Source organism: Echinops telfairi, unplaced genomic scaffold (assembly GCF_000313985.2).
Source record: "Echinops telfairi isolate 266 unplaced genomic scaffold, ASM31398v2 ScPeMD7_7413;HRSCAF=8451, whole genome shotgun sequence".
Lineage (NCBI taxonomy): Eukaryota > Metazoa > Chordata > Mammalia > Afrosoricida > Tenrecidae > Echinops > Echinops telfairi.
The window spans coordinates 1,951,206-1,966,797 of NW_022111313.1; the positions used below are offsets into that span (position 1 = coordinate 1,951,206).

Here is a 15,592-nt window from a genome sequence, read left to right on the forward strand (position 1 = left end):
ACCCTTGATAGTTTATAAATTATTATTTTGTTATATCTTGCCCTGTCCGACGTCTCCCTTCACCCACTTTTCTGTTGTCCGTCCCCCAGGGAGAAGGTCACATGTAGATTCTTGTAATCGGTTAGACTGTTTCTAAAGACTCAGACTTTGCAGGCTTAACGGGCTGCTTGCTGTTCAGTAGGGTTAGTAGCTATTCCTACAAAATGAGGTTTAGGATCTATTAAGTTTATTTGGGCGTGAAACAGAACCAAAGACCCAATTAACGAGGTTTTAGAATCAGGCTCTATTGAGAAGCTTGCGGGCGGGTTCAGCAACTCAGGGTATTGAGCTAGTGAAGCCACACAATGGGAAATTTCCTCCCAGTAGTCCAGGAGACAGCTTCCAATTTGCCTGTGGCCCCTTGAATGGTGATTTTCTTTTTGCTGATGGGGCCTGCTGCTTCTTTATAAACCGAATGAGTTGCTCCTGTATCCACAAGAAAAGTAACCGTCTTTTCCCCTACTTTCAAGGTTATCATGGGCTCCCGGGGAACAGCAGTGCCCCACCTCCTCATTCCAGCTCTAAGACTGGAATAGAGGGCGGTTTCTGTCCTGTCAGGTCGACCTCTCCCGCTGAGGCTGTTTAGGGCAGTTAGATTCCCAGCGTCCCTCTTCCTTGCAATAGGCATATTGATTTCTGCCTTTTGTTTGGTCCCAGCTGAGATCCTGGGCCTCCTGCTGCCTGGGTGAGGACTCTGGCCATTGCTTTAACCGGCCTCTCCTTCCACGGATCCCTACTGTTATGTCTTTTCTGCCATTTCAAATAACTCACTAATATTTTCGTCTGCAAATCTTTCTAGTTGTTGAAGCTTTTTCCAGATGCCTGGGGCAGCCTGGGTCACAAAAGCTCGGATACCAGCTTTTTGGTTGTCTGGTGCTCCTGGGTCTATTGGGGTATTTAGCTGGTAGGCCTCAAACAACCTTTCTAAATAGGTGGCCGGGCTCTCTTCCTTGCCCTGAATCACACTAGTAACTTTGGACAAATTGATAGGACGGCGTGCAGCCTCCCGGAGACCACGCATCTGAGTCTGGTGGTAGAAGAGGGGGTTTTCCCTACCTTCAGGGCAGCTCAGGTCCCAGGCAGGGCTACACAAAGGGAACACCATTTCCAATTCCTGGGGGTCCGGGCCATCCATCCGCCCCCAGGACTTGCTTCAGGCTCTCCTTGTGTATTTGATCTCATTCTTCGACTGTAAAAACTCTGAAGCAGTTGCTGACAGTCATCCCATGTGGGCTGATAAGTAGAAAAGATGGATTCTTAAAGTGAAATCAAGCCCTGTGGGTCAGTAGAAAAAAGTGGATTCTGTTGTTTCCAATTATAAGGTCAGAGGTAGAAAAAGGAGCATAAATCATGAAAGGGCATCTTGGCTAGGCTCCTGGAGGTGGTCCTATCTCACGTACAGGTAAAATAGGTGCGGTTGGGGGACTGGGATTACAACGAGCTCCATCTCGGGTATGGGATGGGGAAAAAGTTTGAGTTTTAGGGTCAGGGTTGGATGGAGACAGCCTGGGTCCCTGTGGGTCTTGAAAGCGGGCGGTCTGTCCGGGATAGGATAAGGGGGTGGAAAGTCTTCCGGGCTGGACTCTTGTACGACAGGGACAGGTTTCTCCCAGGCAGATACCCATGTCCGGGTACAGGGGACAGAGGTCACAAGGACTTGGGGAAGGGTTTTTACCCAGGGAGGTGTGGACTCCACAGTATCAATCCTAAGGGTGATCTAGGCAGCTGCAGGGCCAGCTTTTCCATGAACTTACCTAAAAGGAGAGCTCGGATAGGGTAACGAAGTGAAAGAATGAAAGTGCCTTTAGAAGCCACCCAAGGTCAAACTGTGGCCAGTCCTAGGAACAGAGGGTCTGCAAGGTACTACGATTGATTGTCTCCCCATACGAGGCAGCTCCCCTCTTCCACAGAGGCCAGTGGGCCAGCATGAGATCAGCAGGGTGGACTGATGTTTTCCTTAGGTTGATCCCATGCTTGTAAGAGGAAAACTGATAACCACAAGACAGACAGTAAAACGCAGAACAAATAATATAGAGACAAACACATTTTGTATACCTGTTGCTCAGAATTTAAGCTCTAAAACAGGTTAAAGCATCAGAAAGATGCATTCCCTTCTCTATATCAGGTAAGTCACAACTGGCCCACATTCTTCTTTTGACAGATCTGAGGGTTTTGGTTTTTTTTTAAGAAGAGGAAGCCCTCTCGTTTGAAAGTGAAGCATCTCTAGCTTAAAATCTAGGGACAGAGAGACTGAGTGGGAAGGTTCCTACCTTTTTTTTTTCTCATTAAACTTTGTTTTAATGGGTCTCAAAATCCTGTGACAAATTTTTGGTCAAGTTGCTTTCCTTTTAAAAAGTACTGATTTTAAAAACTAATAACTTAAAACTGCCACACAAAAAAGAAACATGGTCCACAAACATTCCTTTCCTTCTGAAAGTTTTACGATGCATTGTTATCATCAACCAGTCTTTTACTATGAAACTTAAATGGCCAATTGAGACAAACAGCGCTGAGACCGTTCGTCCTCCCCTGATTAAGACTGGAGTGGCAGGTGTGATGGGTAATATTCATTTAGCCTTCTGAGCCTCTGGGCAGACTGGGTGACCTTGCCAGCTCCAGCAGCCTTTGTGTCCACAGCCTTGATGACGCCCACAGCAACGGCCTGTCTCATGTCTCGGACAGCAAAGCGACCAGAGGAGGATGTCAGAGAAGCTCTCCACACACGTGGGCTTCCAGGTACCATGTCCACCATGGCAGCATCACCAGACTTCAAGAATTTGGGCCATCTTCCAACTTCTTGCCAGAACGGCAATCAATCATCTCTTTGAGCTCAGCAAACTTGCAAGCAATGTGGGCAGTGTGCAAGCCAGCACAGGTGCGTTTCCAGCACTGATTTGGCCTGGATGGTTCAGGATGATCACCTGAGCGGTGAAGCCAGCTGCTTCCATTGGTGGGTCATTTTTGCTGTCACCAGCTACATTGCCAGGGCGAACATCTTTGACAGAGACATTCTTGACATTGAAGCCGACATTGTCCCCAGGCAGAGCTTCACTCAAAGCTTGGTGGTGCATTTCAGCAGACTTCACTTCAGTGGTAACGTTGACCGGAGCAAAGGTGACCACCACACCAGGTTTCAGAACCCCAGTTTTCATTCTGCCCGCAGGGACAGTCCGATACCACCAATCTTGTAGACGTCCTGGAGAGGGAGGCGCAGGGGGCTTGTCAGTCGGGTGGGTTGGTGGCAGGATGCAATCCAGAGCTTCAAGTAGTGTGGTCCCACTGGCATTGCCATCCTTACGGGTCACCTTCCACCCCTTGAGCCAAGGAATATTAGCACTTGGTTCCAGCATGTTGTCACCATTCCAACCAGAAATTGGCACAAATGCTACTGTGTCAGGGTTGTAGCCAATTTTCTTAATGTAGGTGCTGACTTCCTTAACAATTTCCTCGTATCTATTCTGGCTGTAGGGTGGCTCAGTAGAATCCATTTTGTTAACACCAACAATGAGCTGTATCACACCCAGTGTGTAAGCCAGAAGGGCGTGCTCATGGCTCTGCCCGTTCTTGGAGAGACCAGCTTCAAATTCACCCACGCCAGCAGCAACGAGGAGGACAGCACAGTCGGCCCGTGATGTTCCTGTCATCATGTTTTTAACGAAGTCTCTGTGTCCGGGGGCATCGATGATGGTCACATAGTACTTGCTAGTCTCAAATTTCCACAGGGAAATATCAGTGGTGATGCCACGTTCCCGTTCAGCTTTCAGCGTATCCAAGACCCAGGCAGACTTGAAGGGGTCCTTCCCCATCTCAGCAGCTTCCTTCTCGGATTTTTCGATGGTTCTCTTGTCGATCCCACCCCATTTGTAGATCAGGTGACCAGGTGTGGTGGACTTGCCAGAATCGACGTGTCCAATGACGACAATGTTGATATAGGTCTTCTCCTTTCCCATTTTGGCTTAGGTTTTTGCAATGGTTTTCACCGACACCTGTATTCTGGCGGCAAACCCGTTGTGAAAAAGCGGTTCCTACCATTTTTAATCTTAGGTCCACCTCACATTGTGACCTATCCTGAGTGGACTCTGTGGACGCGAGGAGAGCTGACTGCTGAAAGGCCATTCTGGGAGGGAGCCACTTCGCCTTTACGTACCTACAGCGTCTTCTGTGCTCGAAAGGGTGAGCACATTCCCTTTGCCTCCCTTGACACTTGTACTCTGTAATATCACGATGGGGAACCTGTAGGCCTACATTACAGGACTGTTTCAAGGTCTTTACAGGTCTTTACTGGGAATCTTACCCAGACCAGGCCTCTCATGCAGATTACCTCCATTCTTGCCCCCAGGAGCGTTTCACCCTGATAGCTAATTCCCAGGACTCTAGCAGCTGGCTGTGAAAACAAAACTAATCACTGCTGTAATTTATGGGGCAGTTGTAAGTTACCAACACTGTGAGATCTGATTCCCCCCCTCATCCAATATAAAAATCAAAATACCATGTTAGAGAAGTAGTAGTTATGATTGTGAAATGACTAGGGGGAAGATTTGTGTCTTCATCAGTACCCACATTCTGCTACTGTTTTTCTTTCTTTTCCCCTATATAGTGATTGACTTAGTGTGATGACCTTCAGGTTCCTTCATGTTACGAGTTGTCCACAGAGCCACAGTTATTTTTGGACATGGCCTGGTATTCTACTGTGTGTACACTATAGTTTGTCCCTTTTTCCATGGACAGACATTAAGATTATTTCCATATTTTTGCTATTGTGACTAGTGTCATCATGAACATAAGTGAGCATATGTCTCTTCACACTGCATTTCTTATTTCTCAGGGATACATACTAAGTAATGGGATGGCTGGATCATTTAGGAAGTGTCATGCTGTTTGCCACAGTGTTTGTACTATTTTACAATCCCAGCAAGGTGGCAGTTCAGGGGGACCGGGAGCGTTTACCCCAACAGTGGAAGGAGATCAGACACAAGGCTGCAATAACAAGAGAGGTTTTATTGTACTAGCTTAAGCCAGGGCTCAAGTCCTCAGGTACTCAACCGTGCGCACCGTCTTGGACAAGAGCCCAAACAAAGAAAAGGTCGTCACTTATATACACAGGGTCTACATAACCGGGGCACCCTTAGTCCATCCCTCCTGCTTCCTGCTGATTGGCTTGTCTGTGGTCCTTTGTGTTGTGCCCGCGCTGGCTGTGCCATCTTCTCATTGGCGGTTGGCCCGCCGTGTCGTCCCGGGTTGGCTAGCCTCAGTCTCCAGGATCTTCCAGCTCTGTGCTGCTAGAAATAAAACCAAGGCCCACCCGAGGTTGCGGAGCCTGCCATGGAGGCAATTTGGCCTTACAGCAGCTGCAGGAGGTACTAGTGTGTCAGGGAACTGTGATCAGGGTTGCTTTCTTCTGCCTGGTGTGACAAGAAGGGAAAAATAGCAAAGAAGAGCAAATAAGAAAATAATAAAGGGAGGAAAACCACCCTGGGGTAATAAATAAGAAAAAAAATGTGAAAAGGGAAAAAGAAAAGACAAATAAAATAGAGTTAAAAAGAACAGAAAAAGAGAATGTAAAAGCAAAATGGACTCAACAGGTTAGAAAAAAAGGAAAGAGAACGGGAGAAGGGAAGAAAATGGAAAGTAAAAACTAGGTTGGGAGGAGTGTGTTAGGACAGCATGCAAAGAGGGAATTGTGGGTGGCCAGACATTTGGTACAGGTCATTGCCCTTTGCTGTGCTACAAGATTTTGGGGATAAGGCACCTGATCCAGAAGTTCTTATGGATTCAGGGGCCAACAGAAGGCAACATATTGGGTCACAGAAGGAGCTCCTACCCTGCACCTGCCCTGGAGTTTCAGGGGACAGGCAACTTATCCAGTCCCATTCTACGAGTCCCAATAGGGGATGGCAAACATGAGGGTGATGTACATCTGGTCTTTTTGGCACTATGTTTGCCTCTGACTTTATGTGGCCACTATCCTGGCTTCTGATTACAAACCACCTATGTCGGCCCTTTCATGGGGCTGGGTGACAGGAACTGATTAGCATCAGGTTACAGTCCCCATCACTCACTTTGTAAAGGTTCACAATGGTCACACAGTATGTCCAGTCTGCTGAAAATGGACCTGCTCTGTCCGTTCACCTCACTACTTAAATCTAAGCTGTTGGGCAAAGGGGGCACAGTAAATATTAAAGAGAAAGGGGGAATGTCAGACAGACGTGAGAGCTTCTAAATCAGGAATTTATGAAGACAGAGAAGCCTAGTGTACTGGCACCTGTGAGTGTTGATTGAAAGGAGGTGAGAGGAAGGATCCTGCTGTAGAGGACACCATCGAGGAACCAGCAGAATCACACTACTTTTCCAGGCCACAGGCCCAGGATGCAAGCGGGGCTTTCCTGAGTGAGGATTGAGGACATCACCTCCCAGGTAGCAGAGATCCATCTCTAACCGAAACCATATCCATTTGCCCTGGGGAAGAATTCCAGAGCAGTCATTACACCGACTTCTGTCTACAAAGAACAGAGAAGATATGGACACTGTGAAGAAACTCGTTGTTACGAGTCTGGAGCAGTGAAGAGGAGACCTCGGCTCTAGGTTCAGGTGACACTCCTTTAGTGGTCAGCGCTGAGTGCAGTGCCTCCCTCCTTCCTTCCATGATGAAAAGAGCTACTCAGGGAGCATAGGAAGGGTTCTTTCTCACGGCTTCTCTTTCTTCCTTTAGGGTTGTCTTCTCATGGTACTGACTGGCCCCAAGAGAAAAAGCAGAGGAAGCTCCAAATACTGGTGAGTTGAATCACCTCAATTTTCTGAACTGCTGGATCATTTCCCAGAGCGTTTTCTGGAAAACAGATTATTTACATTTTAGAATGTACTTCTAAATTACTCTACACATCCACATAAATAATATCTAATGATGGCATTTCAGTGGATTCAGTCAATTCCTGGAGCCTTGTTTTTGTGGTTTATGCTTTCTGTGCAGCTTGAATTTCTTCCTTCAGCACCATTGGTTCTTGCTCATATGCTACTTCCTAATATGGTGTAATGTCAAATAGTCTTATTGGGTACAGTGACTATTCTTTCCATCTTATTTTGATCCTTCCTGTATCATTCAATATTTTGCCCATAGAATCTTTCAATATTGCAACTTGAGGCTTGATTTTTTTCTTAAATTTTTTCAGTTTAAGATATGCTGAACGTATCAACAAACTGCTGAAGCACTGGAAGCACTTACTAAGCTGTGCCAGGAAATTTGGAAGACAGCTACTTGACCAGTTGACTAGAAGAGATCAGTGTTTGTGATCATTCTGAAGAATGAACAAACTCTAGAACAATATCATTGATAACCTCATGTAAGTAAAATTTTGCTGAAGATCATTCCACAACAGTTACAGCAGGACATTGGCAGGTAGCTGCTAGAGGTTCAGACCCAATTCAGAAGAGGTCATGGAAGAAAGGGTATCATTGCTGATGTCAGATGGATCTTGGTTGAAAACAGAGAATAATAAATGTTTACTTGTGTTTTATTGATTATGCCAAGGCATTTCTGTAGATCATGACAAATTATGGATAACGTTGAGAAGAGTAGAAATTCCAAAACACTTCATTGGACTCCTGAGGAACTTGTACATGGATCAAGAGGCAGTTGTGTGAACAAAACAGGAATTCTGCATGGTTTAAAATCACGAAAGGTGTGTGTCAGAGTTGTATCCGCACATCATACTTACTTGATCTGTATGCTGAGCAAATCAGAACGGACTTATATGAAGAAGAATGTGGCATCAGGATTGGAGGAAGGCTTATTTGCAGCCTTCTATATGCAGATGACACAACCTTGCTTGCAGAAAGTAAGGACTTAAAACACTTGAGGATAAAGATGAAGGATGGCAGCCTTGAGTATGAATTAAGACTCAATGTGAAGAAGACCAGAAGCCTCATAACCAATTGGTAACATCATGATAAATGGAGAAAAGGTTGAAGTTGTCAAGGATTTTGTCTTGCTTGAATCCACAATCCATGCTTGTGGATGCAACAATCAAGAGATCATGTTTCATTGGGTACATCTGCTATGAAAGATGTCAAGAGTATTGAAAAGCAAAGATGTTCCTTTGAGGACTAAGGTGTGCCTGACCTATATCATGGTATTTTCAGTTGCCTCATGCATATGAAAGGTGTACATTGAATATGGAGGACCCAAGAAGAATCCATGCATTTGAATTGTGGTACTACAGGATATTGATGTGCTAAAGGACAAACCTACCAGTCTTGGAAGAAATACAGCCAGATTACTCCTGAGGGGCAAAGATGGTAAGGCTTTGTCTTACATACTTTGGACGTATTGTCAGGACAGACCCGTGTGTGGAGAACATCATGCCTGGTAAAGTAAAGAGGCAGGCCCGCGATGAGGTGGTTTGACACAGTAGCTACGATAGTGGGCTTAAGCACAGGAACAATTGTGAGGATGGCACAGGACTGTGCAGTGTTTCATCCTACTGTGCATTGGGTTTCTGTGGAATGGAACCAACGAGATGGCACCTAACGATGACAGCATCAATGATGACACCTTATATACTGTGCATGTTTTGCTTTTAAATTATTGATCTTTTTAAACAGCATAATAGAGGAAATAGTGACAATAAGTTTCAAGTACCATCATTTCAGGCTTCCATAATAGACAGTCTTATTTCCAGGAATATTATATTCTGGCACCAGCTGCCAGCACATCACCAATTTCTCTGATCCTAGACACCTGAAACTGGGCCACAGTTTAAAGGTACTATCTTTCAGCTGCCAAGTGTACAAATTCTAGGTGCAAGTTTGAGATGATACCAACTCTAACTTGTCTGCTAGCTACAATTTTTAAAAATTTATTTTATTGGGGGCTCTTACAGCTCTCATCAAAATCCATACATTCATCCATGTGTCAAGCACATTTGTACGTATGTTGCCATCATCATTTTCAAAGCATTTTCTTTCTACTTGAGCCCTTGATATCAGCTCCACATTTTATTCCTTCCCTCCCCCACCCTTCTTCCCTCACGAACCCTTGATAAATTGGATTATTATTTTCATATATTACATCGTCTTCTGTCTCCCTTCACCCACTTTTCTGTTGTTCGTCGCCCTGGGAGGGAGGGGGTTATATGTTGATTCTTGTGATTGATTTCCCCTTACTCCCCACCTTCCCCTTATTCTCCTGGTATCTCTATTCTCATTGTTGGTCCTGAGGGGTTATCTGTCCTGGATTCCCTGTGTTGTGGGCTCTTATCTGTACCAGTGTACATGTTTTGCCCTAGTCAGATTTGTAAGGTAAAACTGGGGTCTTGACAGTGGGGAGGAGGAAGCATTAAAGAACTAGAGGAAAGTTGTATTATTCATCAGTGCTATACTGCACCCTGACTTGCTTGTCTCTTCCTTGTGACCCTTCTGACAGGGGATATCCAATTGTCTACAGATATGCTTTGGGTCACCTCTCCCCACCCCCACCCCCAAGTCACATTGATATGATTTTGCTCTGGGTGTTAGATGCCTGATACCTAATCCCATCGACACCTCATGATCACACAGACTGGTGTGCTTCTTACATTGGGCTTTGTTGCTTCTGAGCTAGATGGCTGCTTGTTTATCTTCAAGCCTTTAAGACCCCAGAAGCTATACTTTTTGATAGCTGGGCACCATCAGCTTTCTTCTCCACATTTGCTAGCTACAAATTTTGAGTATTCCTTTTACTTCAAATTGTCAGCCTCAAACTAGGTAGCCCCTGGGAAATTCATGGAAGCTACATCTGACCTCCCTGGATTTAGTAGGGAGAAGGAGAATCCAACTCTAAACAATGCAGGACTAAGTTCCACAAGGCAGAGGTCAGACATGTTCTACGCTCCATTGACCTTAACCCTGTTCTGAAGCCAACTGTTCTCCCATGGCATTCTACTTCTCTGCTGAGTTTAATAATCCATTACAGTACCCATGTAGAACTCACCCACAATACAATTATGGGGCTTATTAAGGAACCTAACAGATTACAAGTCAGGATCATAAAGCATTAAGCCTCAAGGAGGGAATAGCATCAGAGCCTACATTGTGAGATTCTAGTTTGCAGAAGGCTCTGGATGACAGTGGAAGCCCAAGATACATTTGTGAGATCTACAGAGGAAATCAGCCTCCCGTGATTTCCCTTTTATCCATCATGGAGGGATGGAATACACTGGTTACCAAACAGAGTGCGTTATGGAGATGACTGTAGCACATCAAAATGAGAAACCTGACTTGAATGGTTAAAACCTTGTCACTTGATCCCCCCTCTAATACACCTTGGGCAGGCCTGATCTGGTTTCCAACATTTTCTGTTTCTTTGGTTTTTTTCACATTGGGGTTTATCACTGATGTATTTTGTCATTGTGGGTAGCCCTCTTGAAATGTTTTTACATGTTTTTTTGGTTTAGGGTATAGGGTTCCTGAGGTTACAGTGGGGAGGGAGGTGGTAAAGGGAGCTGATATCAAGGAGTTCAAGAAGGAAGAGAATGTTTTGAAACTGGTGACAATTGTATAATACTGATTGATGTGATTGAATTATGAAATGATATAATATTTGTATTAGCTACCAATAAAATGATTTAAAAAAAATAAAACATTAAGGATACGGTTTTTGGTCTCCCATGGTGCCTCTCCTTGGCATCCCATTTGGTTCCTTGTAAATCCAGATATACAGTCATGACCAAAGAACTCGCGACAAGAACTGTGTCTCTGGAGTGAATTAAACGAGCTTCCTCAAATGCAGGCTCTGTAAGATTGCTTGTTAAATGCTCCTTGTAAGCACTGAGGGAATCCACTGCATTGATGTCTTGCTTATTCTAGGAGCCAGTTACATTGGAGGATGTCGCTGTGGTCCTCACGGAGGCAGAATGGAAGACACTGAGCTCTGAGCAGAAGAACCTGTACCGAGACGTGATGCTGGAGAGTTACAGGAATCTGCTCTCTGTGGGTGAGGATGTGCTCTATTCTCTTTATTTATTGACCACCAACTATGTGCCAAAAGAGGAGCCCAGTGCGTCTTATGTATTGAGAGCTACTAAGTAAAAGGTAGATGGTTCCCACCCACTTCTATTATAAGGGAGAAAGATAAGATTTTTGCACACATCCAGATTGACAGCCTCAGAAACTCATGGGCAGTTCTGCCCTCTGCTATACAATGGCTGTGGTCAACTGATTTGATGGCACTGAATTTGCTTTTTGGTGATTGTATGATCCAAAGGAGGCCTAGTGGTGCCAGTGGTTAATAAGCACTTGGATGTTAACTGAAAACTTGCTGGTGTGAACTCACCAGCCTCTCCAAGGGACAGAATGTTCTTTCAAAAGATTGCTACCCTTGGGAATCCCATGGGTCTGTATATCTTCGATGGAGTTGGTATAAGTCGGAATCTACAGGACAGGAACAGATCTTTTTGGTTTTCTCTGTGCCATACAGTTTGTGCTAAACTACTCTGAAAGTTGGTGGTTCAAGGAGGCACTAAAGAACAAAGGCCTGGCAATCTGCTGCAAAGGTTACAACCAATAACATCCTATCTCACTGCCATTGAGTCAATTCTGTAGGTCAGGGTAGAACTGCCCTTGTTGGTTTCCAAGACTGTAATTCTTTACAGGAATAGAAAGCCTTGTATTTCTCCCAAGGAGCTGGCTGGTGATTTTAAACTACTGACCTTGAAGTTCAGTGGGTTATGCCCAAGGCATAACCACATAAAATAAGTAAATTACAAACAAAAAAGAAGCCCTGTAGAATAGTTCTACCCGGAACACTTGGAGTGTCTAACTGACTCCTTGACAGTAGCCTTACTGTCAGCAAGCATTATATCACAAGGTAGGCAGTTCAAACCTACCAGCTACTACTAGGGAGAAAGTTCAGGCTTCCTACTCCTATAAATTGCCAAGCAAGTTCTCTGTAGGGTCTTTTTGAATTAGAATGGACTCCAGAGCACTGGGTATGTGCCAGAATAGCATTCAGAACCCAACAGGCAATGTAATCATGAGAAATCCATGACTTCACTGGGCCAACTTTCCATAAAAACAGGTAGACATCAATTCATGAACTTATTTATACAGATATCAAAGTATAGGATGTTAAAAGATACTAAGTGTTATCACCTTTAGTGAAAACCCTTGTAAGTGGAATCTAGTAATAATAGATAGGAGAAAAGGGTATTGTGTGACTGGGTAGCTGACTGAAGTTTGAAAATTGGGTATTTGAAGCCAGCAAGGAGCTAGTATTTGACCAAAGCCCTAGGGTGCTGGTGGAATTAGAACTCTAGTTACTCGAGAGTAACAACCTTTCAGGTGGAGAGTTGATATTGATAAACCCTTAAGGAAAAGCTGTGATTGTTCAAAATCTCAGCATGAGACGGCTGTGTCTGGCTTCCCTACTGCTGTGAGACAGGCCTCAGACATGACTCCACCTTCCACCTTGTTTTACATATTCTGACTCTAGTCATTGCTCCCATGACACGCTACTTCTATGCTGGTCCCAATAATGTGTTGCAATGGCCCCGCAGAACTCGCAGACAATACTCACAATTAAGGATACTATGTGTTGGCCTGAAATGTCCTGGGTTGATAGTTTGAAACCCCCAGCCAGTTTGAGGAAAAAAGAAACTATTCCTGTGTGGTTGGTGAGGGAGGGGGTGCCAGCCCCCCACCACTAATCACAGGTTCGATAGGCACAATTGTACAGTGATAATAAGTAAAGATTATAGGATTATAGTACAGTCATAGAGAGCATGAGAGACAGAATAGAGAGATTGAAATAATGGAGTCAGACACATTTCATTGTAGCAATGCTCAGGTCAGCCCCACTGGGTGGTCCACATGGAGAGAGGGGGAAGGGAAGGAGGACAAGGGGAAAGGGAACAGGAGAGGAGAGGGAGCTGAGAGGTCAAGGGAGGAGCAGAGAGAGAGAGAAAGAGAGAGAGAGATATCTTTATTGCTAACCCAGGCCTATATATGCTGTTTGGCGGGGAGTGCAAGCCCACTAATTACAGGTGAAGACATATGTCACAGGAAGGGGTTGCACTATACGTTATACAGCAATGAGAGGAGGACAATCGAGGGCTATACACGCAATAGGAAGAGGAGGGATTGGGGGTATGCCTGTGACAAGATGGGCGGATCCTAGATTCAGGATAGCAACCTAACTTTGGATGTCATGGAGCTGGTTTGACCTGTTCTCTGGATCTCCATAGGAACCATTATCAGTAGGGTGTAAACCCCACCTACAGGAACCAAGCAATGGTTGCAAGCCTTAGTCCACGGTCCCCAGCAACAGAGAGCAGGGCCTACCTTAGTCTGGTCACTGATTGCCTTCAGGGAGGATGTCTGTAAGCATCTGACTTCCCCCCATGTCTTTGGGGGAGATAAAGCTGGGGAAAAGTCTCTTTATAATCCCACATTCCTGTAAACAGTTACAGGCTCAGAAACTCACAGGGACTGTACTGCCCTATCCTGTAGGGTTGCTATGAGTTGGCATGACTCAATGGCAGTGAGTTTGGTTTTTATTAAGGGAGTTAATAGGTTACCACAAGTCAAGATCATAAAACGGTACACTGTGACACCTCTGCTCGGCCAGTAGCCAAGTCTCCCTCTAGTCCTCAACTTCTTAGCCACATGGAACCTTGGACTCCGTCTCTGGAGGGCCAGGAACCAGCCCACGGGCCCGCCTCTCAGTCTGCTGCTCCTGTTAGTCTCCGGTCTCTTTGTCTCAGCCTCTGATACTACTTCAGGCAGAGATCTGCACTCCCAGTAGTCCTGGGTTTCTCTTCTTCTCGACAAGATGCCTCATCCTGATAGCCAGGGGATGTAACTAAAAGTGGCCAGGCTCTACTAGTGTTACACATGATCTACTTGCATAGTCCCACCGTGGCCGATTCCTCTGTGAGCCAGAGAGCCAGCTCACTTGTCTGTCTCACGTTAGTCTCATTCTTCTTGCCTCAGCCTCCTCTCCTTCAGACAGAGGTCTAGAATGTGCTTCATTTCCAGTCCTAAGATTTCTCACTGAGACAGCTCATACCTACAGCCAAGGTGGTGACTAAAATGAAAACTAGTTATAACCTCTAGAAGAGAAGCAGAACGGTGGATGGCTGATAGCAGAATTGGAAGAAAACAAAGATGGAGGGTGGATGTATGTCTGACCCCCATGTCATGTTAATCAGCTTTGGGCTGGTGCTTACCATATCCACTAGAAATTGAGTAGCTTCAAGAGATACTCCTCCACTATTTTCACACATGTATTTTCTCCTACCTTTCTTTTACCAACCTACTGACTTTATGTCTACCAGTGAGATACTGTCTGTAATTAGAGACGGCCGCACTAACCAGGCATCCCCACTCATAGCTGCTCTAACAAATTTCTCTCTTCTACAGAACCAAAGTCAGAAATCTCCCCCTGTTCCTCCTGGCTTTCTCCTGTCACCAATTCCTCAGCCAACATGTGCTTCAGATCTTCCCAGATTTGTGTGCTGAGAATCACTTCCTTCCAAGGGCTGCCAGCCCAGGGCCCCAGAGGCAGCATCCTGCTCAAAACTGCAGGAGGGACAACACACAAGGGCGGGACAGAGAAGAGGTCTCCAAACCCTCGTGTGGGAGTACAACGGGGAGAAAGACTTCAAGGGCTTTCTCCAGCCCAGCCCAGAGATGGTCAGCAAGTCCCAGAGAAGACAACCCAGTGGTAGGAATGGAGCCCGGCTCAGCCCAAAGAATGCATAGCCCTGTGGACACACACAAAAGGGTGAAGGAATTTAAAACCTCAAGATTTGGAGCAGTCAGCAACAGAGATGAGCCAAACTGTGGCCTGAAATCAAACTTCACAAACCAGAAGCACTTCTTTTGGGAGAAAGCACATTTATAGAGTGAGTGCTACCAGCCCCACAACCAAAAAACACTTCTTAGGCAGCAGAGGACACAAGCACGTGAGAAACCTTATAGGTGTACCAAATGTGGGCAAGGCTGTAGCTGCAGGTCAGCTTTCATCATCCATCAGAGGATCCACTCAGGTGAGAAACCATACTTGTGTGAGGAATGTGGACGAGGCTTTAGCCGAAAGGGAACTCTCATCACCCATCAGAGGACACACTCGGGTGAGAAACCTTACAGGTGTAAGGAATGTGGACACAACTTCTCATGTAGTTCAAGTCTCATTAAACATCAGAGGACACACTCAGGGGAGAAGCCACATGTGTGTGAGGAGTGTGGCCAAGGCTTTAGACAAAAGGACTGTCTTATCCAACACCAAAGGACACACTCAGGTGTGAAGCCTTACATGTGTAAGGAATGTGGTCAAGGCTTTCGTCAGAACTCACATTGCATCAAACATCAGAGGACTCACTCAGGTGAGAAACCTTACATGTGTAAAGAATGTGGGTCAGACTTTAGGCATAAGTCAACTCTCAACAGACATCAGAGGATACATTCGGGGGAGAAGCCACGTGTGTAAGGAGTGTGGTTGAAACTTTAGCCAGAATACTCACCTTCCCAACACAACCGCTGAAGACAAAGCGGGTGTATAAGCAAATGTGGTGAAGAAAGC

At 45.4% G+C, this 15,592-nt stretch overlaps 1 protein-coding gene and 1 pseudogene across 4 annotated transcripts in view; both read right to left on the reverse strand.

Annotated features, from left to right (window-relative positions):
• LOC123522470 (zinc finger protein 343-like) overlaps positions 1-15,592 on the reverse strand; it is a 96,545-nt gene that overhangs the window by 18,363 nt on the left and 62,590 nt on the right. Inside the window, exons 4-5 of one of the 4 annotated variants that reach the window (XR_006680737.1) lie at positions 6,302-6,865; positions 5,048-5,441 (exon numbers count right to left, since the gene is read on the reverse strand). The exons of 1 other annotated variant lie outside the window; for it this stretch is intronic. Coding sequence is in view for 2 of the 3 variants with exons in the window: in XM_045296900.1 (XP_045152835.1) it covers positions 6,759-6,865 (107 nt within the window). In the remaining variant the exon portion in view is untranslated. Of the gene's footprint in view, positions 1-5,047; positions 5,442-5,596; positions 6,866-15,592 lie in introns of those variants that run through there. 2 more of the 4 variants (XM_045296901.1, XM_045296900.1) reach the window with 2 other exon arrangements.
• LOC101660218 lies at positions 2,463-4,004 on the reverse strand (annotated as a pseudogene).